This window comes from Micropterus salmoides, unplaced genomic scaffold (genome assembly GCF_014851395.1).
Source record: "Micropterus salmoides isolate LMB-PRFRI ecotype aquatic unplaced genomic scaffold, ASM1485139v1 Ms_hic_scaffold_23, whole genome shotgun sequence".
NCBI lineage: Eukaryota > Metazoa > Chordata > Actinopteri > Centrarchiformes > Centrarchidae > Micropterus > Micropterus salmoides.
Window position 1 is genome coordinate 15,383,517 of NW_024041484.1, and position 23,855 is coordinate 15,407,371.

Below are 23,855 nucleotides of genomic sequence, written 5' to 3' on the forward strand. Positions count from 1 at the left end.
ATGCTGGGCAGTTTCTTTTCACATGCCATAAACATTTCAATCAGCCATGCGATGCTTCAAAATAAACCCTGTGCATTAGGCCTGCAATACCAAATCATCTTGCTGTACTCACACATATTACGGTGTAATATAGACATGGCGCAATAGCATGTACATAACAGTGCTGCAGCTAATAATTTTCATTACTAATTAATCTGATGATTATTTTCCAGTGATTATTTGTTTTAAGTCCATATCAAAAAATAGGAGAAAATGCTCATGACAATTTTTCAAAGCTCAAGGTAGCATCTTCAGATGTCTTATTTTGTCCAATCAACTGTCTACAACCCAAAGATATTCAATGTACATTGATTTTAAACTTACAAAAGCAGCAATTTCTCACATTTGAGCATCTGGAACCACAGAAAGTTTGATATTTTTTCTTGTCTCTGTGTATGTCTAAGCAACCTGCATGTCCAATACATTTAATCTTTCCCTCAAAAGATACATATTTCACCTTGGTATATAGATGAACTTGTATTACAGTATTTAGTGTTCTTTGCACTGTATGGCAGAGGAACAACCACAATATACAGCACTAATGTGACCCGGATGTGGATGCTTTATGCTTGTTGTCCAGCTGTTTTATATCTATTTTCATATACACTTAGGTTCATGATTGCTTATCTTTGTTTAGCTCTGCCTGTATTCTAATATTCCTGTAAATTTGTTCTCTGTACTGTCCATATTAAATTCATTCATCTGGAGTAGGCACTATTAGCTAAGCGGGAGTTATGGTGAGTACACAGGAACAGAACATGCCAAAAATAATTTTGCTTGGTATACTGCCGGGCTGACGTTGGGTTTAGAGAACAAGGAATGGACAGAGGCTGGACTGAATTCCAAACGGGGCACAGAAAGGGGAGCACTATTAACACAGTCCAAACACACGGCACCCCCTAAGAAGTCCCAAGCCGCTTGCTGCACAGTAAAACAACATGCAAAATGCTCACCATTGAACCTCAGATACACACAGGATCACACACCATCACGCAAAACGCATGCAACAACATATGGTTTCTACTTCTGTTGTGTTCCCCCCCCCAATACGCCATAAATCTTGATAGAATTTGTCAACTGAAGTGGTGGGGTGTTTGTGTGCAAGTGCTTAGGAAATACAATTAATTTATCATTTAATTCCTGTGCATAAATCAATAAACAAAATCAGCTGATTTTTGACCCCTCCTACATCTAACTGTTTCTCATGATGTAGTGCTCTTGCAACCTTTTCTTTACCATGCTCTCTTGGTCTTTATCATTCAGTGACATTTTATCTTTTTACTACTCGCCTGTCTCCTTCTTTTGCTTTCATCTTTTTCTCGTTCTTATCCTTTATCACTCACTCATAATGTCACTTTATCATAATTTCATGTGATACCTCAGGAAGAATCTCTTAAATTCCTGCGCTACCCAGTGTCCAGTCTTTTCTTTCCTATCTTGTCTTTTCTCGTGTTTAATCTCTACTTTCTCTTTTTACTCTTTCACCTGTCTTCAATACAGTATCCCTTTCATAGCTGTGTGTCCATCTCTCTCTCTCTCTCTCTCTGAATCTTCTGTCTCTCTATGAGGTGTGAAGGTGATTTGTTGACACTTTGATCTAAGGAATATTGACCAGAGGCCAGCATGGCTGATGGATGGCCAGTGCCTGAAGTCAATAAAGCCTGTGTTAGTTAAGATTCATAATTTCTCACATTTGCTCCTATAAAGGGCGATGCAGTAGAGCTACACTGTATAAAGATATAATAATAATTATATAGGAATGATAGGAATAGTACAGGAATTAAAAGAGAGAAGCTCAACTATATGACTGGATCGGTGCAGTTCAAGTGCAACAAGAGAACATTTAGGTACAGACCAAGGCCCCTTCAATTAATGATAGAAATCCACTACCACTCAGTACCCACTGGCTTAGCTTAAGAATTCATCCTCAGTGAAGGAAGGAATATTTTTACCAAAGAAAATATTGTCTCGTGTTTAATACAAAGTAACAAATCCATACTAAAAATATTAAACCAGCATGGTTAGTGAACAATTACAATTGTGCTGCTTGTTTAATCAGCTAAAAAAAACATTTAGAAATGGCAAAATAGTATATTCAAGGCAATTTCTGTAATAATGTCGTGTGCACATGCACTGATAAGCATACATAAGATAAGACACTATCTTTTCACCAAGAAAATTATTTGACATTGAGGTCAGTGTGCCCACTGAGTATACCATCATGGTATTCACAGGAGTTTCTAAGAATTTCTAAGTTCTTATTCTTCAAAGAATACATTTCGATTTACCTTCCTCTATAGAGGGCATTTAACTTTTTGAACCCTCCAAAGGGGAAAACCCCCCTTCCCAGTATGAAGGCATCACTTTAAGCACGTTTATTAGGGCACTGTATATCCTTCCTGAGATACACTTATGATTTGAAAGCAGCATGAAGCGTCCCTTTTAAACACAGTTTAACAGGGCATTTGACCCTGGTTCCCTCTTTCTCACTGGGACCAGCATGGAGCTGCCAATTGAAGTTTGCTAAGCACGGCAGCTGACCCTTGTGCCCCTCCATAGGACACTGGTTTGACAATGAACATCAGGGTAGTGTCATTTTCAGGGACACAAGGACACACACAGGGATGAATGAGATGTAACCCTTTATCCTTCAGATGGTGGAATTGAAGGTAGAAAGTAAAGGGGGAAAAAAGAGAGCCTCAGAGCAAAAGAGCGGCATTGAGACAATTACGGAGAGGCAAGGGACATGAGAGAGAGAGAGCGATGCACGTCACACTGGGGAAAGCATGCAGAGTTTAAGTTGAAGGATGATAACAAAAACAGTGGGGTAGATAGATGAAGAAAAAGAATAAATATGACTGTACTTTAGCTGAGCCCAGTGGTGACCAAGCTCACAGCGAATGCTGGCTGAATTGTGTGCATGAATCCGCGCACTTGTTTGTGTGTGTGCTTCTGTGTGCACTGCTGTGTGTCGACGAGGGCATTATACATTAATAGAGGTATGATATGAAAACTTTTCCCCAGGCAAAAACTAGAGCTGCAGTGCGTGATGTATGTTCTTGAAAATAGCAATGATGTCATCTAGCTTGGTGACTGCAGCATTTAGTTTTTACTTTGCCTTCTGTTGTAAAATGGAAAGTTATCTTTTGCAACACAATTAGATACTGTATCTTCCACCTTGGATATTCTTATTAGTTGTGTTTGGTTTTATTCTATTATTTATCTTTTTATATCATTCTTGTGAGACCAGAACTATTGTTTTCTCTTCAGTGTTTTGCTTAGTCATCGTAAAAACAAAAAGTTTAAGGCAGTTTTGTTAAAAGCAAGTTTGTGTGCAATGAACCACCTTCCATGAGCATGCAGTTTAATACACACGACGATGTATGTATAGCTCTATAAAGAGTATGTACAGTACATTTGCCGGGCCCTGTCTATGTTATCAGCTGGTTTCAGCTTTTTAAAAATGTGTTGCTATCTGCATTCCTAATGTTAAGATCACCACCCTGTGATCAAGAACACATTTCTGTTTTATCATTTGAGAAATTTGAGGGGGGGGAAACACGAGAACTGAGCTGATGAAGGGTTATAAAAGCTATATTAATTAACACTAAGATGATTCAGATATTGCTATTTCTGCAGTAACTGGTTGATTCTAGTTTTATGAATTGGGCTGCATGAAACCGATGTCCATATAGAGGCTTTTTTTTTTTCTCCCAGGTTTGTGTATGTTGCAAACTGTTTCTTACTCTCTCCTCCAGCCGGGCCACCTGCTCTCTGTAGAAAGCATCCTGCTTCTTTATGTCTGCTTCTCTGGCCTCCAGCTGCTTGGCCTAAAAAAAAAAACACACACACACACACACACACATACACACACCATTACTTATGTGCTCAGTGGAGCATTGACAATTATAACAAACAAACACACATACACAAGTACACATACAGATGAGAGAGGCCCATAGTGACGCCTGCCTGTATGTGCACATTTTGCTTAATGTGTGGAAAACACACCTGTGTGCAAGACCAATGATGTCTTGGCAGGTATTGTATGTGCTTCTTTGACCTCTTGTACTAAATCTTCAGCCAAACCTCTATCAGGCCAAAAGGGATAACATCAGTTCTCAGTGCAAACAAGCGCCATAGTCTGGCATATATATATTTACCCGGCCTACCAATCTCCACTGTCCTCCCCTCTACTGTGACCTTCACTAAACATACGGGTGACTCTCTAGGTGAAATACAGACCAGATAAGATGTGGATGTATCAGCTTCCAGAGAGGAAAAAGCAGACCTCCACAATGTGATAGAGGTTCAATGACTCAGATCAAAACATAAATTTAAATTTTATTAATAATATTAGAAGTTTAACTCTCTTTACAGATACGACAACACTGTTTTGAGGACCACATATTTTTAATTGTGGAATTACTTCTCATCATATATATGTGTGTATACCAATTGCTATTGACAGTAATGTTAAAACCGGATTTATAGACTTGTGAAATTGGGACAAGTAAGCCAGAAACATTTCTGACATTCAAAAAAACAAAAAAAACAAGTGTATAATAGAGTATAAAAAAACAAGAAGTAGAAGACCTTTACACAAGAAATAGTGATGTGTTATTCAAAGCCATAGAGAACTTTAGGACCCAACCAAAAGCATTTTGTATTACTGCTATGTTCTGTTAATAAGTCTTCAGAAAGAAGCTGAAATCATCATCTCTATAATTTTACACAGCATTTGAAGCAAGAGAGCTGTAAAATGGAATCATCAAAATGTGGGGGAGCTGCAATACCAGGTGGAAAGAAAAATGTAACATGTCAAAGAAGCTGAATGGGGAAAGAAATCCTTGACTCTATCATGCAGAAACAGTGAGACAGAACAGTAGACTCGAGGAGAAGGTAAAGACCTACAGACTTACCTTTCGTCCAATCTCCTGAATGAAGGGAGCATTGAAGGAAAACAAGAAAGAGAAAGAGTGTAAAGAGGCACTGATTTATCCATGAACTTCTTCAAAGTGACATTTGGAAAAATTTAGTATTCAGAAGCTAGGGGTGACTGGCTACCACACTGTTCTGCTTGAATACTCACACTCAATCCTCTCAATCTCTTCTCTCATTGGCATATAGACACACCGGTAGCATCGCACATAATACATGTATGGTATATAACCATAGACCATATTTGTATGAACATATGCACAGTTACATACCAGGGTTGTTCCTGGCTCAGAATGGGCCTTTGGGGGGCGACGTGCAGTAAAGGTAATGACTTACTTTATGACCAAAATCTAGCATTTTCTTATTTCTGACGATTTGATAAACAAAATATATCCACAACCTGGAAAAATAAGTATAATAATATATTTACAGGTTACACTTGATTTGGATAATCTGCCTACAGATACTTTTGTAGTCGAGATTCAGCTGTTTCACAAATAAAACCATTCTCTAATTTTAGCCTACACCACTGTAGTTAAGGTTTGATTAGTGCTAATGTTTGTGTATTCATTATAATTTCAGATAATAGTACAGGCTACCATAGCTTACCATTAGTAGCATTATCTTAATTCTAGTTGGACAAAACAGCAGTTTAATTTTGTGGATTGTTTTCAGTCATTAAATGATTGTGCAAGAAAACCACTCTACAAGGTCGTCGGTCTCTGACCGTTGCAATGAGAATGCAAATAACTAACATGTCAATAATAAAAACTGCATACAGAACAACGAGTTTAACATTTCTAAAGTCTGCTGTAGTGCCTCAACCAGTGTCCCACCTACTCCAGGCTGTGAATGGTCAGTTCAAGAAAGGTAACTTCAACGAGCAACTATGAACATGGCTGCATGAAATTAGCAGGAAGGAGAGAGCGGGAAAAGGTGAGCATCACGTGGTGCACAGAGAACCTAATCTGGAGAGGGCAGAGGAGAGGACTGGGGCCGGTATGCCAAAGACTAAAATGTAAAAGTGGTATATAAATACCGGTACACTTCAACCACAAACGGCTTTTATATTGTGAGAAATAACAGGAAGTCATCTTGTTGGCGTTAATGTTAGCTTCATAGTGGAGTGCTCAGGCGCAGTCTAACCAACGCAGCAGCTGGTTTTTTAATCCAGTGCCTGCTGCATTTATAAAATAGACTGTAGATGAGAGGAGAGGTGGCTGTTGGAAGTAAAGACGTTGTATTTACGTTTATGTTCTGCTTGCTCAACAGTTGTTTGATAAATGGCTATTAAAACACATTAGGAGAATATTTGAAACGCTCTTTTACCCAATTCTGATCATTTTGGCGCTGGTGATTTTCCTTTGGCGCTCACTAAAACCTCTTTGGGGGGGCACCAAAATATTTCTCTATGCAGGAAAAACCTGCATACATTAAAACACAAATACGCACAGTGACATACAGGTGTGTGTGTTTGTGTCAGCCTGGACTGTAGCCCGTTTCCTCAACAATAAGTCCTGCATCAACAGGGACATCAAGGTCCTCCTGAATGGAAAAAAACAGAGCCTTTGGGGGAAGGGGCCGGGGACAGGGAGGAGCCCAAACTTATTCCTTGTGAGCTTAGGAGCACGATCAAGGAAGGCAAGGACATCTACAGGAGAAAGATGGAGACCGGACTGCAGCAGAACAATACCAGGGAAGTGTGGAGATGCATTGGCCTCACTGGCTATAATCAACCAACCTGAGACTAAAACAGTAACCAAGAATGGGAACCCCAAAGACTTAAATGACTACATGCCAGTGGCAGAAACTAATACTCTCCTACCTCAGGCCCCTGGTCAGAGCCGTACTGAAGTCCCTGCAGTTTGTCTACCAGGAGAAAATCAGAGCGGGTGACGCAATCATTTACCCACTACACCAAGCTTATTTCAACCTGGACAAGGCCTGGAGTACAGTGAGGGTCACGTTCTTTGATTTCTCTAGTGCTTTTATCACTATACCCTGCTATTGGGAGACAAGCTCTGGGCCACGTGGGTGAAGATTCCACTTGTATCCTGGATTACAGATTACTCCAATGGCAACGAATTCTTTCTAATATTATTTACAAAGACCCAACAATTCTCACCATGAGAAAGCACTTGGCCAAAGTGGCAAGGGAAAAACTCCCTTTTAAACCTTGAGGCAGGGCTATAGACTAACCTTTTTTTCTAGGAGCACTGTAAACTGAAGACTCAGAATTTAAGAGGCACTGGCGCAAAATGTTGGGGTTATGTTAAATCAGCCTGCAACGCAAATTTTCACATTTTCCCCATTTTAACTGTGTTACTGATAAATGCTTTGGCAATTATTTTGATTGAATGGTGCTTAACAAATGCACATTCAGAAATGTAAACAAAGTATTATTGCAGTCATTACACTGCAAAAACCAAACTAAAACAAATACATTAAATGTAAACATGACATAAGTAGTCACTTTACCGTCATCAGATGACTTAATGGTAGCTAACTGCCTGTGAAATGCTACTGAAAGCGGCGATGCCGTTTCATTTGTGTATCTGTCTCAGGATATTTTATGTTTTAAGCTGTTGTTGTGCTTCGTGTTTAAACTGTGCCGCTTCATTTGCCTCGGCACAATGGACTTTCCCTGCATGTTGTGGACCACATCTAGTGCAGTAGATACAGTTCATGCCTGGTGCTGGTGTTTTTGCTAAGTATAAGCCATATAAACTCCCTCAACCATTCCTGTTAGATACAGTGCGTTCTTGCCTTTTTTGCCACGACCTCTTCTGACTCTAACGCCAACCTATGCAATTTACTGTTGTGAAGGGCCTGGCTCTGGTACAGGAGGAGTTTGTATCGCTATAGTTGACTTTTACGGACGGACGGAAGTGTAACGCCACAAAAGCAAGACACATGAGTGTAAATGACATTACCCACGCAGTTGACAAATCACTCACGGACCCACCCCCTCTCACACACAGCAGACTTGCTCCCTCCTTGTTTTTCAACATGAAATAAAAAACACAAAAAGTCGTCAGGTTTGCAGGTCGCACAATACTCGCACTGTTTCAAAAAATTTGCTCGCAGTCTGGATCCCTGTGAGCAGAACCTAGACACAGGAACCTAACCTAGGTGGGCGGCCATCTGGCTAGCCCGCAGAGAAGCCCTTGCTTTAAGCTTTGTAAAATGTTGCAAGAGTGAGTATGAAGAAAATACTACGTATGGAGAAAAGAAATTGCATTACCCCATCCAATCTCTACTACAGTGATAACCATCTGTGTTTGGCTACTCAATGCACTGCAGGCGGAGCTGCGTACTCTATGCATTGTGATGAGGAGTGGCAAGGAGTGTCACCGAGGGGCTCTCCTCACAGGAGATGAGATGGGGAAGTTTCAAAGTCAAGGGGATGCTCCAAGCTTACACTCCACACACACACACACACACACACACACACAAGACAGAAACCTACCACATCTACCACACAAAATATCATCCACAGACCCTGAGAAAAAAATTAACCCTCCATAATACCACTTGATCACATTCCTGACAGCAACACTATAACCAAGCTGCTGCTGTCTCTGCAGTGCTCAGCACAACCTAACATTAACCAGCCTTTTTGTTATCGTTGCAGTCAGACAAGTGTCTCTATGTTACCCTTGCAAGTCTGAAGTGCTATTGTGTGGTCAGTGTTATACAACAGCCAAAGCCGCCTGCACATAAGATGGAATCAAGCTGAACTTAAAATTAAATAATAGTGAAGAGTGAATGTACCCTGAAGTACACCCTTAAAAGTATGCTGTAAGTACACTAGAAGTAGCACCATTATGACCTTTAAATGTTTTATCGATTTCAAGAATGCAATCAAGGCTCCTACGATAGATTGGCAAAGTTTTTGAGGGATTAGGTTGGCAGAGGTGCCAAAAATCTGTCTCCCACCAACAGCTCAATTTAAGAGGAGGAGAAAAGGGATGATGGGATGGAGGGAAACACAAGGGAGAGGATTGGCAGGGGGTCATGTACTGTCACAAGTGTGTCCAAGCTCAATGTTACGCTGATAGGTGGAGACTAAAGACTTGAGGCTTTGAGAAAGAGAGAAAGACAAAAGATGCACACAGACGCCGAGACACAAACAACGGCTCAGACACTGATCTGAAACGCACACATCAGCACATCCACACACGCACACACCAGCCGGAGCAGCTGTACCCACAGAGAACGGGTGGAGAGATAAATGTGTGCTGAAGGCGAGACTAAAGGGGTCATTAAAAGAGGAGAGATTGTGACAGAAATGTGTACCTAGGGATTTTCTGTTTTTGCTCTCTTTTGTGTGTGTCTATGTGTATGTGTACATGCAGTAGGGCATGTGTTCAGTTTCAATGCGAGCAGGTTGGCCCTCCTCTTAGACAACACACACACACACACGCACACACACACACAATCAGGATTACTTCCGACTGATTAACCCTATTCAGCAGACTTTAAAGATAATCTAATCATACTAAAGGCCAAACAATGGGACAGACTTCACCACTGCCCATACACCTTTTGTTTCCCTAATGAGGAGGCGGTCACGGGTGGGGGAGGGGTAAGGAAGAGAAGGGCAGAATTATACTAGAAAACGGAAAAATCTTGAGGGTGGAAAGAACAGAGAGATAAGAGACATAGAGAGGAAGAGGACAATAAAAGGCGATATATCATTGGAGGTGTCAACAACGGAGAACCAGCTGTTAGCTGGGACATGGAGCCTGGGTCAAATGTGTCTCTATAACTTCAGAAAGAAATTAGAGTGATCACAGAGTACAGAAAAAAAAAGTTAAAGAGGACAACTGAAGTGCTTACAGACAATGATTTCTTAGTCTAAGTGAAAAATGACAAATCACTGTCATAATGAGACAGTTTTCCTGATTTTCTGAGAAATTTCAAAACTTCAAGAGGGTGGTGTAATTAATTTTGGCTAATTCACCCCCAAACAATTAGCCCAGTAAAAATGAAAACACTCAAAACAATACCCTCTGTGTTGACACACTGCTATTTGTAGACCAAGAAACCACATTAACATCAGCAACAAACTTCAACATTCCCCTTCCTGTATCCATCTCCCCCGGTCTCTTATTAAGTACAGTAGCACAGGGGCTGAGGGTGACAGGCGGTTGAGAGTGAGACCGTGGTGGTCAGATTAAATGGATCGTTTAGGCGAGGTGAACGCCTCTGTGAATATCAATTAGCCAGCCGCTGAATAATTAAGGACAGCCATGTTTTTTAATTAGCCGACTGCCGCAGTTTGAGCTGGGGGCGAGGGCGGAGGAGAAGAGGAGGGGAAGATGGAAGAGGAATGAAAACAGGTGGATTTTGCTGTGTCAGCCCCCATCTCCACCCCACCCACCTCCTGTTTTCTCACTGATTTGCTCCCATACAGTCTATTTTCATTCACACCTGCTTTTTTTGTTGTTTAAAGTGTTCACTCTGTTCGCTTTTTTCTTTTAAAGTATTCCAAAGGGGATGGACTAAAAATAACTCCTGCCTGCAGTGTTCAGCAGGCTTAGGACAACAGCATGTGTGCGTATGTACTTATACAGTGTGGGGCTACGTGCGAGAATCTCTGGTATAGGGGATAATACAATTACATCATATTGGCATACTTTCCTGCTCGCCTTTTTGAAGAGACACTGTAAGCTTTCAAGGCACAGTGGAGAAAAAAAACACAATGAATAAACACTACAATACGTTATATAGAGTCCTGCATTTTTTGGCTTGTGCCCAGCTTACATATCTACATACATGTCTAGCAGTTTAGCCAAAGTAATTTTCTGTTCTTAAACTGCTGTCAGTGTTTTACAAGAATAAGTATATTACTGTTTTAAAAATATGAAATTGACAAGAAATATGTTTCTGATTCTCTCCTATCCCATTCATCATCTTGTTACGACTCACATATATATTGCAACCCCTTCGTGGAGTCCTGACCTGAGGTTGAGAACCATTGACTTAAACAAGTGGATCTTCTAATGATAGAATTCGATTTATGACAGGTTTAAAATACTAGTTGCCAACAGCATAAATTTAGGCTGGGCACCACAATATTTATATATATAAAAAAAAAATTCTCATTGCTTAAAAAGAAAATAAAATTGATTATGGCTTTAAGCAATTCACTAAATATTACATTTTATAACATATCACACCTCAATGATGGAGAACTCTGTGTTGTAACAATGAGGTGACTCACTTATACACTGTATGCCCACTATGTGCTGTGTATAAATCATGCTACATGAAAATAATCTTGCAAGATGCCGTGATCGATAGAGCACAAATCAAATCTCATCACATAAACTAACAGCACCTCATCCATAACCGTGGTCTCTTTTGTCTTCCCCTGCCACCATCAGCTCAGCCCTGATTCACCCCTGTCACGAGTAGCATCATAATCAATGCTTCCTCACACCATCCAAGTGAGCGCTGCAGCACGGTGGGTCAGCGCTGCTCACCAGGCCCCATCTATCACAGACCTGCGCGACAGGGCCCTGTGTCAAACTAATACTGAAGCCGCGGGCTTCAGGTCGTGTGTGCTCCGACGGGTGGGGGGGAGGTCAAAGGGCAGCACAATGTGACCATGCTCTGGTGTTAATTGGCACGGCAGAGGTGTAGGTGGCATGTGGGAGGTTACAGATGGATGGAGGGAAGGGGGGAGAAGTTCATGTGGTAGAGAAGATGAAAGGGAGGGAGAGAGATGGATCAATGTGTGTATGGAATATGAACGACAAGAGTTAGAGGGAAATATATTATATTTTTTTTTTTACAGTTGTTACAACTGTCATATCAAGCGTGAAGAAATGAGAATATTTTAAAAAGGAGCTTTGACAAAAAATCTCTTACCTTTTGCAGCATCAAACGGATACATACAAGCTCACACACACACACTCAAAACTGTTTCAGACACACATCCCTCCTACAAATCTTGGCACATCCTGGAACAGCTTCTAAAACCATTGCAACTCTATCTTTAAAAGCTGTCACTGGCAGATCAAATCTAAGTGATGGAGTTTAAAATGATATCACCTAACATAGACCTCACTGGGAGTACGCATTACCCTTAGAGTCACTAATAAAACATAAGTCCTGGTAGCAGTGGCTATAAAACTCCATTGGAAACCATTCACTTGGGCTGGTTAATTAGCATCAAGGGGTTTTACTGAGCGGCAATAACACTTTAAGGTTTAAGGCCAGGTATTAGTCTCCACAGAAGTTGGTGGGGTTATGGTCGATGTAATCGTATCAGATATTGTGTGGTCATTTAATGGGCTTAACCTTGACTGATAACACTGAAGGACAAACACACTGCCAAACAATTATTCACACACATACGGACAGCTGAGAAAAACTTTTTATTACTAACAATCCTGCAACAGGTTTTAGCATTGAATATTTTTATACTTGATTGTATATACGTGAAAGACATGCCATCATATATTGAAACATAAGTTAGCCATCACTTACAAATGAGCCTTTACTTAACCAACTGCCCACACTGCCCATATCTTTAGTATCTTTTCGCTGGGACTGCATTAAAACATTAGCCTCTGTCCTGTTTTGTCGGCCGGATGTGCTTGAAACAAAATAGTTTGTACAATTTGTCATCTCATCATGTCTGAAGTTCAGTTGCAGTGTTGACTTTCTGATTGTAAGACCGCCACAGAAAATAAATAAACCCTATGAGGTCAGTTAAGTTGTTTGTTGTTTGACAGTTCACTATAGATAGCACGGGGAGACTTGCAACAAAGGTTGCTGACTGATTTCGAATCAGTTACATGAGTCTTCTAGACCGCTGGGCCACAAGGACGACCCGAAATAAACTTGACAGCATGGCCGCCCTGTCACAACATCATTTTGCAGCATCCTGGGCACCTCTTCACGGGGATTTATGTCAGTGGAGCTGGGAACGGTCACAATAAAGTCAAAAGAAGCAGTGATATCATTAATCACTGAGAACAAGCTGGCTCTGGCTAAGAAGCTCTGACTGAAGCAATTCCTATCTGAGCACTAGGCTGTAAGAATTAATGTATTTGTTCCATACATTGTTTTGTCCTTTTGCCTGTTGGGCATGAAGTATGACCAGTGCCATTTATTTGCATGCTTTTGCTTTGCAAATTCTGAAAATAATCCAGTGCATATGCCAGCAACAACAACGGTGTGCAGATGCTGCTTACCAGGTGCCTGCTGGCATACAATATGTCCACGTAGTAATGTGGCAGATCATTAAAACTGTCCAATAAATTAGTTATCTATGAGTTTGAATTGGTTGCCATCTGATTCTAGCATGAATCAAACAAACCAAAACACTTTTTTAAAAAGGTAATTTCAGCTGATATAAAATTATCCTGCTTTGCCAACCCCTGCAGAAGTACACAACTCCAGGTATGTCACTACTTTAGACGCTCTTATATACATTTAGAAAATTTAGTAACCTGACTTGATCTAAGACAAATAAATGACAGAAGAATGGAGCATCCTGGTAGAAAAAGACAACCAAGCCACAGGCTGCAGATAGAATTACTCTCCCCTTGGGATCTCTTAGCACAGTGAGTAATGATGCAGCGACCTGGTGGGTCAAAGGACTGACCTGCCCAGGACAGGGACCAAGGGGCTAGGACAAGGACCAAGGGCCAGGAGATGTAGGTGGTGAGTGTGGGTGTCTCAATGTTTGTGCGTGTATCTTAACTACTGGCTGTTTAAGGGCACATTAGAATGAAGTGTCCTTGTGTAGTCTGTAGCTCATTGACTGTGAACAGGGGTCAACAGAGGGCTTGATCTGAACCAGCTGGTCTTAATGATGCTGAGACAGGGGTGTCAACCCACTCACACATTTACATCTCTTCTGCACTTCTCCCAAATTTGTAGATCAAATTGAAAATACACAAATTTATTCTAGGAAAGGATTTATTTTACAGTAATCAAAGATAAGTATGACCATGATTCCTTTAAGATGTTCTCAGGATTGAAAAGCAGGGAATAACTTCCCCCATGAAAACGAATGGGACAAGTAAGCCCACAAAGGTTGAAATCCTGGTAGAAACATGAAAAATCACTTTTCTTTCTACTCCCAGACACTTCAAGCCCCTCAGCCTTGTTTGGAGACACCACCTCCACCACTCTACTGCCAGCTCCTTTGCTGAGGGATAGCAACAACATCTGCTGGCTTATAGATTGATTAATTGGCTGATCAGGCGCCCACGGAGTAAACTGATTGATTGATCATCTCGCAGTTGGAGTTGCCTTTATCTAGAGCCCTGGGGAGCGAAGCTCTGGAGGTCCCCAGTCATCTGTCATGTCCAACACACTGGGGAAGACGAAGGAGAGATGAAGAGCTGTAGGTTCATTACCAAGACATGGGGGGCATGTATGGAAAAAGTCTCAACCAAGATGGAGACAGGGGGCATGCTGAGAGAACAATGGGGACATGGTGACAAAGGAGCAGAGGATGAAAGGAAGAGAGAAGTGGTTGTAGAGAAAGACCGATACAGACATACATGAACGTAGAAGGAGTGTTGCCAAGCCAAGAACAGCAACATAGGGGCAATTTAAAAACAATTAGGAGAGCTAGACTGTCGCGATAAATTGACTACTTTAGAATTAGTATTAGCTGTGGTTATTTTCTTCTTTGTTTTCAGGATCCAGTTTTTTTGGACATACAACCTCGACTCCACATTTATAATTCCTGACCACATCCCTTTGCAACAGCGAGCAGTGAAAGTAATGGTATACAGGGAGAAAAAGGTGGCAGATCAAAACAAGTGTGGGGCATGCTAGTCAGACACGTAAACTGATGGTGGAAAATTCCTTTACTTGACGGCAGAGGACACAGTGAATGACCTGAGAGTGGGAAGAGGCATATTGTCTTTGGACAACGGATGTCCCTAGGGAACGAAGTCAATGAGAGAAAGTTGGTGGAGGACAGAAGAGAGGTGGGACAACCTATAGCAGAAAGAAGGTGAGAGGAATATAGAAAGGAAGATAACAGGGGAAGACATGCAGGGAGAAAAAGCGACAGCCTGCAGATGTATTGCTGACATCAGAACTTATGGACAACTCAAGCTGCATGTGCCTGACCTGTCAGTGTGTGCCTACAGCATCACCTGGATCCATCTGCATGTTTAAGACCGTCCTAGTGTATGCGTAAGTGACCGGATCCTTGTGTGATTATGGCTGTGGGCACACTGTACATTTCTCAGTGCACGTGTGCTCATGCTGTGTAATGCATATTCATTCCGTCCAGCAGCATGTGGTCTTCCCATGCCTGATGAAGCTAGGAGGGGGCCCCAGTACACCTTCAGCTTCTGTCCATCAAGCCCATGCCAGCACACTCAGGGTCACCTCTATTCCACCAACCTCTTTAGCTTAATACATGCCTTCTTGATGCCCTTTTTTCCTACTGTTAGCTGTCACCAAAATCTAACTTTTAAAGGGATGCACAGACAGAGCCAATTTCATGTTTTCTGCTCTTAAATCACAGGTTAGCCTGTTAATTCTATGCCTTCATGAAGTTTCATGATCCTTTCCACCTTCATGTCTACATGACAAGTGCATCAATGAGTTTTATTCCCTTAAAAGAATTCCTGCTTGCAGATACAGTGCTATGCTGTTTCTGTTCCTCTCAGGTTATCTTCTTTGTTCAAAGTTTACACTTTTCTATTTATTTTAAGTGCTGTTTTGGATTTGGTTGTTTCCTAATTGGAGTTTGTAACCTTGTTTTGAAAACTGCTTTGTGAATCAATATTTCTTTCCATGCATCTCTATTTATTCCCTTATCTTTTATCCCCTTTTCTTTCTGCTCCAGTCTTGCTATTTCTCATCCAGATTTTCTGCTGTTCACTGCCTTCTTGACTCCCCTCTCGTCTTCGTTCCCTCCATAGTTCTCTCCATCGTTCAATCAAAATCTCTACCTCTAGCTCCATTAGCTGAGCAGACTGTTCACTTCTATAGTACCTCATTAATACCACTCTCCTGTCAGAGCCAAGAAGGAAAACACAGAGAAAGACCAAGAAAAGGGAAAGGGATGAGCTCAAAAAGAAAATACATGTCATATTACACATCCAACACATCTAACTGTGCTGAGCCACACACACACACATACAATGCTTCTTCAAAGTTAACTCAGGGTGCTTGCTTTTCTAACCTTTGCACTTCAATATCTGGCCAATTAAGTCTCTGCTTGGACAAGTGAAAGAGAGGGTAAGAAAAAGAAAGAAAATATTCCAAAACTATTCTCAATAATACTACAGGCTGCAAAGAGGTCGTGACTATTAAACTCCCAGCTACAGTTCACCAATTTCCCTGGAAATGATATGCACCCTTTACTAACTGTCCAGTTCTTGTTGCAATCCTATTCTTCATGATTTTTGATGACAGAAATAAATAAACCCTAAATCAATACACAGAACTGATATTCATATAAAGGCCCTAATAAGCAGTAAAACTGAAATATATGCAACCATACAAATTAACACCATGGCAAAGATGCTTTTTCACCCTCAGGAAAATCGACCAAACCCTAATTATTTACAACATGCTAGGGCTCACTCTTAAACCCACTAAAATGGTAACGGCTGTTGTTGTAATCACTTTGATCAAAAAATAAATATACTTTTCACTAAATGAAAAATAAAACAGCTGTAAATGATGTTGCTAGTGTTTGTGGCTGTGATGACTGTAAAATTCACTAATTGGAAGGTGGAATTTATGGAGGATAAACTTAAGCATTTTTCTTGCTTGGCTGGAAAGCGCAAAAATACTTTACAATCACATACAAATAGTCAGCTTTCCAAAACGTTTAGAACAATTGATGAGGATTACATACGTAACTACATACACCGCCCATAGAGGCTGAGGCAGTAAATTGACTGTACAAGGTCTCATGTCAGAAAGAAGCTTTCCTGACACCAGAATCCATCCATCAATCGGAGCACTGTCGTATTCCGGCCCCAATGTTGGCCGCTTGCAGTGCCAATTAGCTAACAGGGTACTGGCCTGGCACAGAGTGCCAGCCACGGGCCCTGCCAATTAGAGCCTGACCTCTCATCTAACCCTAATACTGGCACAGTGTGTGGGCACCACACCCTCGGCAGAGGTGACGTATGGGCGCCAATATGTATGGACGGTTGAGTGGACACCCTCCAAGACATTAAGAGAGAGAGCATTGCAAAGACAGGATTCAGAAAGAGTGAGAGAGAAAGAATGGACACATGTATGTACAGTACTCTGTCAGTAGGAAACAACCAAAAGGGTAGTGGTGCAGACAGAATATCTGCTCATTTCAGTCCACCTTTTGTCATTTTGTAATTTTTCACTGGCTTTAATAAGTCCTCATTGTGGAGGAAATTTAGTTTGTAAGGTCCCTTGTAAACTTAATAATATATCCACATTGACTGATACATTACATACAAGTGTCTGCTTGTTAGATCTGAAATTGTAGCTCCCCCTTTGGGCCAGTCAATAAAATTCTGATATTGCTGGAGAGCAGTAGTCCAAGTGAATAACAAGTCGGAGATTCTGAATATTAATTCAGCAGCAAACAACTACTTGCTACATAAAGATTAAGTAATAACATCCTGAGCAGAGAATTACCTCACACTCCCCCTGTGTATGCTGTCATCATAGCTTCTCTGTTCTCTCTTTTGGTTGCTGATCGGACCAAGCGTGCATGTTAGTGCAAAAAACCCATGACAACAGCTAAGTAAGTAAATACTTGAGAAATTACTATCTCAAGCGCTTTAAACAGTTATGAAGAATCTGAGGTAGGATGGTGATGGTGAAAAGAATTGCATGACAAATCAGCGTATCACCAAGATCCAAATTTCAACCTGCAAGAGAATTGTTGTCTTTTCTTTTTGGCTTTTGTTATCACCATGTAAAATAGTGAAGGTAATGTGGAACTAATTAAAGTATGTGGCCTCCATATAAATCAGGCCCTAACAGGCCAACATTTTGCTTATCACGAACTGGAGGAACAATCTCATTCAGCTCTTCTGGCATGCTGGTGATCATATGTGTTTCAGGTACCCTCAGTTTTAGGTCTAAACCCAACCTGTTATCAATGCTACATCACCCTAACCCATTCCATAACAAACCCACAGAGCATACTAATCAAACAGACTGACAGTTCTCTTAAATCCAGTTACATCAAGGCTGGCAGGGGTTACTCTAACAACAGCTCAGAGAACTGGAGTCAAAGATAGGATGCAATTTGTCCTTGGCGAGCTGAGCAAATCCAAAATATATGTAAATCACAGTGTACCACTACGGCTCTCTCTCTCTCTGATTCAAAAGTAAAAGACATGAGGACCTTTTCTCCCCCCAATCTTCCTTATACACTGTGATATGGAGAGAAAGAATAATAAGTAGAGAGAACAAGAAATGTTTTTTTTTTTTTTTTTACAATTTTTTTTTTTTTTTTTTTTTTTTTTTTAAATACCACCAACGGGCACCAATTCAAAACCCAGCAAGTCTCCTTTAATACCTGGGAAATTAAATTGTCGCTCTATTATCAGCCAGGTCCAGTTGGCTGTATCTAAAATGCAACAGCGTGCAACTGAAGTTCACAAGGTTTTCAAAAAATAAAAATATAAAAGCAGGACAGTTTTAGAGGGGTGGAAAGGAGAGGAGTACCGGGTTGAGCAGTGGGGGGAGGGCTTGTTGCATTAAAAATGTTAAGCCTTACCCAAAGTCATTTTCAAGCCAGCCAAGCATCAAATGGAACACAGTTTAAGGAACGAGTAGGTACTGATTTTCTCCAGGAGCTCTGACAGGATGGACATGGTGTGTGTGTGTGTGTGTGTGTGTGTGTGTGTGTGTGTGTGTGTGTGTGTGTTTGTGTCTATGTGTAGGGAGCAAACAAACATTCTTGCTATGCTGTATTATCCCTTGCTGTGAAAGCAGAGGTGGTAGGAAAATCACATTAGCTACTGGTATGTGTGTGTATGTGTGTAAGAGAGCGAGATAAAGACGGAAACAGGGAGCGACAAAAGCATGATAAACAACCTCAAGGCTGAAAGGTGGAACAAGACTCTGGATTGAGCCGAATCAACGCATGTCGCTCTGTTTCACTGGGCCTCATCTCCATATCCGCAAACATTTCTCATATTGAACTAATGCCAGCATTAAGAGGAGATGACAGACATAGTACCCACAACTTTGAACAACAGTGAGAAACTGGCGGAAATATGGACTACAACTGGACAACAACTTAATCTAAGTTGGCAAACTTTTTAACACTGTTTAAGAAAGGTTAGAGGTCAATATCATGCCGATGTCTTCAATCTGCTGAGACACACAAAAATGCTTATTTTCCATCAAGTCAGTCCTCCTTTAACAAAGACCAAGGCAATCATTTCACTGATTTATGCTTGGATAAACAAGAACCACCTGTGTGAGTTAACTGTACCCAGTGTAATAATCCTGCTTACTCAGGTGAAACCATGTGCAGATCAATATTGTTGTAACTATTTTGTGTGGATGCTTTAACTGCTACATGTGTATGATTCGTGAATTATGTCCTATACATTTCTAGGTAGAAAGGTTAATTTATTTGTTTCTGAGCATGTCCCTTTAATAAAATATGTGCATGTCCTTGTGTCTCAATCAGTGTCAGCTTCAGGCCTCATATAAAAGAAAGAAAAAAGTAAATGTAAGATCTGAGTGTTTTAGACCAGTTGCCAACAGTAGACAAAACCATTGCCGCCAGGCAGACCCCACCCAGACCGCTGTTTGGAGCTCAGAAAGATTGATGACTCTGGGTTTGATTGAAAAGTCTGCCTAGGGGGTTAGGGCATGTGTCTGGGTGAAACGCTGTGGCCAGTGATTGATTGGCCACTGGGCTAGTTTGGCTCTGCAAAGAGCAGCGTTGTTGAAAATCAAAAGAGGGGACGGTGGAAGTCTATGGTTTCATTAAAACACAGATGTGTGGACTGACAGATGTGTACGGAGACTATGATTAAGAGAGTTACATGAACTGTTCATGCTGTGTGCTAGTATATCTCTCAAAACTCATCATTTGTCAATAAGATTATATTTATATTGAGCTCAGTCTTTTCTACAGTTTGTATCCACTTCAAAGAATCACATATTCCTAATTAATGTGTTTAAGCACTAATTGACCTGTTATCTAATTAAGAGTTTATTTGTGTGTAATGAGTCTACTAAGTGAAGCCACCAATCAGAGCTCTTCCACAACAGGCTGTCTACTCATTAAATCACACTCACCTAGACATGATTCAGAATGATCACATGATGGGAAAATACAGTCTGTCTTTATAATGTTTCCAAGCATGTCGAAGACAACCAAAGCAGTGACAAGTGTTGTGACTGTTTTTTTTTCAGTGAGAATCTGACCAGATTATTAGTTATTTGTAGCCACTGTGATCTCAAACCTGCTCTGAACAAGCAGGTATAATCAGCACAAAGAGCAAAATTTAAAATGACAAATACAACTTTCCAAAAACTCATTAAAGGCTTGTTTAAATGTCAATTATTCAAACATTACTTATGTATGCTCACTTTCTAGCTTCCCAAAAGCTGTTCAAAGACCACAAAAAGGTGAAAACACCATGCAACACATGTCTATAAAGAATACCCAAATATACTGCTGTGCCTCTTAACTACCACAAACCCCCTGTGTACTGCGGGGTACCCTGTTCCTTCACTGTGGTTGCCCATGAGTGGCATAACGTGTGTGAGCGCTGACATTGAATATGTTCCCCTCAGACAACAGAACCCCAGGAACCCAGCAACATTGACAATAACAACACACACCCCTACCTACACTGCTGTGAAGTTTCAATTACAGGCAGACTTTGTGGCTGGCTACTGCCAGTCAGCCTGTCAGGTAAGGGAGTGACTGCCGGTGGAAAAGCCTGAAGAACAAACACACCCAACAGGGTGGTAGGAACCATCTAAGGTACGGGGGACACTTGACACCATTGCAATTTATATTAAAACACAATACGCTGCATTAAATGACAAATTTAGATGCCCAAAACTTTGTGCTACAGGAATAGATTGAGAAAAATTGTTTGCTGCGACATACTTCTAACTTAATGTAGAGGTTGGCAAGTTGACAGTATGGTCTACAAAACACAGCTACAATAGTTATACCAGTGTGTATAAAAAGACAAGGGGCATTCAACTTAGGTAAAACTGGTAAAAACACATAGCATTCCTCTTATTTTAGCTATTTTTTATTATTTTTTATTAAAAATAATAACAAAATGCACATAATTTACATAAAGTTACTGTTCCTACACTATACTGAGATTAAAGGTGGTTTAGCTTTCCAATTTAGTTTATTTTAGTACTTAATATAGCAAGAATCAGAACGACATACAATAAGAAATCTATAAGCATAATCTAAATCAATAAAATCTAAACGATACCCAAGCCTTGTCTAACCCCACGCCTCGGGGCAATTCTCCACAATGGGTGTCACTGCAATCGGTGCAGCTATGGTTGCTGAGCTTAGGGTCATTATAGGTGAGCGTGGGGAGGCATAACTGCTCACAGCATCGCTCTCATTGTGTGTGAAGGAGAGGAGGGAATGTATGAGGCCGAGCTGCTCCCCGTGACCTGTATCTTAATGAGAAGGACAAATCAATACCACGCTGGACAAAGAACACAAGAACTGCAGCTGCCATGGACAAATGTTTTTTCAGTGGCAATGAACATGAGAGCAGGGTTCAGTTCACTTCACATTCAATTAAAACGATCATCTAATTTCTGACTACATATTTAACCTTCATATATACACACAGCTTTTCCTTTCTCTGTCTTTCTTACAGAAAAGCAATGTTTTTATTGGATTCATTATATAGATCATCTTAGAGTTTTAAAATAGCCCCCTGTTTCAATATGCCTTTGCTTTCTGCTCACATAACAGTAGTTTAGGGAATCCTAGTGGCCTAGACATGCTGTCACTGCAAAGTCCGCGGATCAAACCCAGTTGGGGACATTTGGTGCATGACATCCCTGTTTCATCCCATGTTTTCTGTTTCTTTCTTCTGTCTATAACAAATCAACAGAAAAAACAAAACAGAGAAACAAAAAGTCCTCCACAGTTGGACAGATGGATTGATTGACGACAAATGCAATGTTTACTTGTGTAGTCAAAGCTCTCCTAACTTTTTCACTTTCCCCAATACTAAAAAAACAATATAATTTCTCTTGACACCAAAACCTCCAGCGGGCTGAGATAAATCCAGCAGTTTTCAAAAACACACTCACTTCTTTCATTCTTCTGTCATTTAAAAAAAACAAAACAAGCAATTTTCTAGGAACACAGCAGAATAATGTGCATCATTTACTAAGAAAATCAACACTAGATTGTTTTAAAATTTTTTTATATCAAGTTAACTTGATAAACAGTTAAGTTAAACAGAGGACAGGTTTTCCTCACAATCATATCATCACATTATTATATAATAATTATGATAATGATAATAATAATAATAAGGGTGCAGCATTAAAGCATAATTATAACACTTTTTGAGTAGTGAGATTCAGCCAACAAGCTAAATATTGTATGAAAGCAAGAAAGAAGAGACAGTCTGAATAAAAGCCATTGACATAATCTTATATCCAAGGACATAACAGTGCGAGGTAATACATGAGGTGTTTACTGTAACAGGTTTACTGGGTAAAAGGACTGAACAAATCACCTCTGAAAGCTCCACCAGATTATGTGCTTAGTACAGCAAACCACAATCTCTCTCTGGAGCTCTTTCTCAATCAACTTTATTGACTTTGCCCAGCAATCAGAACCAATTCACTTCCCAATTACTGATGGGTATGTGATTTACAACAATGGTTGAGGAGGCCTTGTACTTAATAAGAGGGGTAGTTAAAACAAACTTTTGAAAATGAGCAAAAATAGTCTATAAGGTCATATGCACATATTTCAAGTTCAACATCTAACTTTCTGCCTTTCTCTTTTTCTTAATAAAGAAATAGTCTCACACTACCACACAGAGAAGCCAAAAGACAGACAGGAAGGAGACAGGGACACACACGAACAAAGGACCTAAAAAACATGTTTTATGTTTCATCAAAGATGACTTCCCTGTGGGTAGGGGACAATCCTGGAGTTTGACAAACAGAGTGAAATGACAACGGGTGGGAGATGTCTTGGGCAGGCTGCCTTTTAAAACGGAAAAGTCCATTTCCCGTTGAAAAGAACAGTGGCTGTATGGAAGCGTCTGACTTGACAATTACATGAGTGGTGCAAACGGCACTGCGCCACCACTGATAACCCGTCGGATTCTATTAAAATTCCAGCACTCCAAAAGAATGCTCAAACTGAGGAAATTATCACACAGGCACACAAATACACACATAGAAACCCTCAGACACTGATTCTTTTGTTGTAATATATGTGCTTTGAGGATGTAAAGAAAAAATGAAGGGAGAAAACAAACTATCAACTGGAATTATACTGAAAATATAAGTTACAGACAAAGAACGAAACAAGGATATGACTGTGTGTGTATGCTCAATCTCATACTGATTGCATTGCCACTGCAGTGCTGCTATCTAGTTTCAAAGGCTGCTAATGGCCCTAGGTTAGCCTTGGGGCCACAAGCAAAAGCTTCATACCGTATAGAAGGAAAAGTTATCTTTAGTATAGGGAGTTAGTAGTTCAGGAGCATGCAGGCAATGACAAGGACTATCTTTTACAAGGGATCTCCTTTGTGGCAGTCAAGACCCACCACCCACGATCCTGCTCATATTTAACAGATTCAAAGCAGGTGTTACATTCTTGGCCTTCCTCTACTCCTCCTGCCTCCCTATGAAAAACAACAGATATTAAATTACAGAAAAGCTACAACTGA

The 23,855-nt window shown here is 40.6% G+C and overlaps 1 protein-coding gene across 1 annotated transcript in view; it reads right to left on the bottom strand.

The window, feature by feature from the left end:
* chchd3a (coiled-coil-helix-coiled-coil-helix domain containing 3a) overlaps positions 1-23,855 on the bottom strand; it is a 69,567-nt gene that overhangs the window by 23,618 nt on the left and 22,094 nt on the right. Inside the window, 1 exon segment of the mRNA XM_038738735.1 lies at positions 3,786-3,869. Within this exon segment, the coding sequence (XP_038594663.1) occupies positions 3,786-3,869 (84 nt within the window).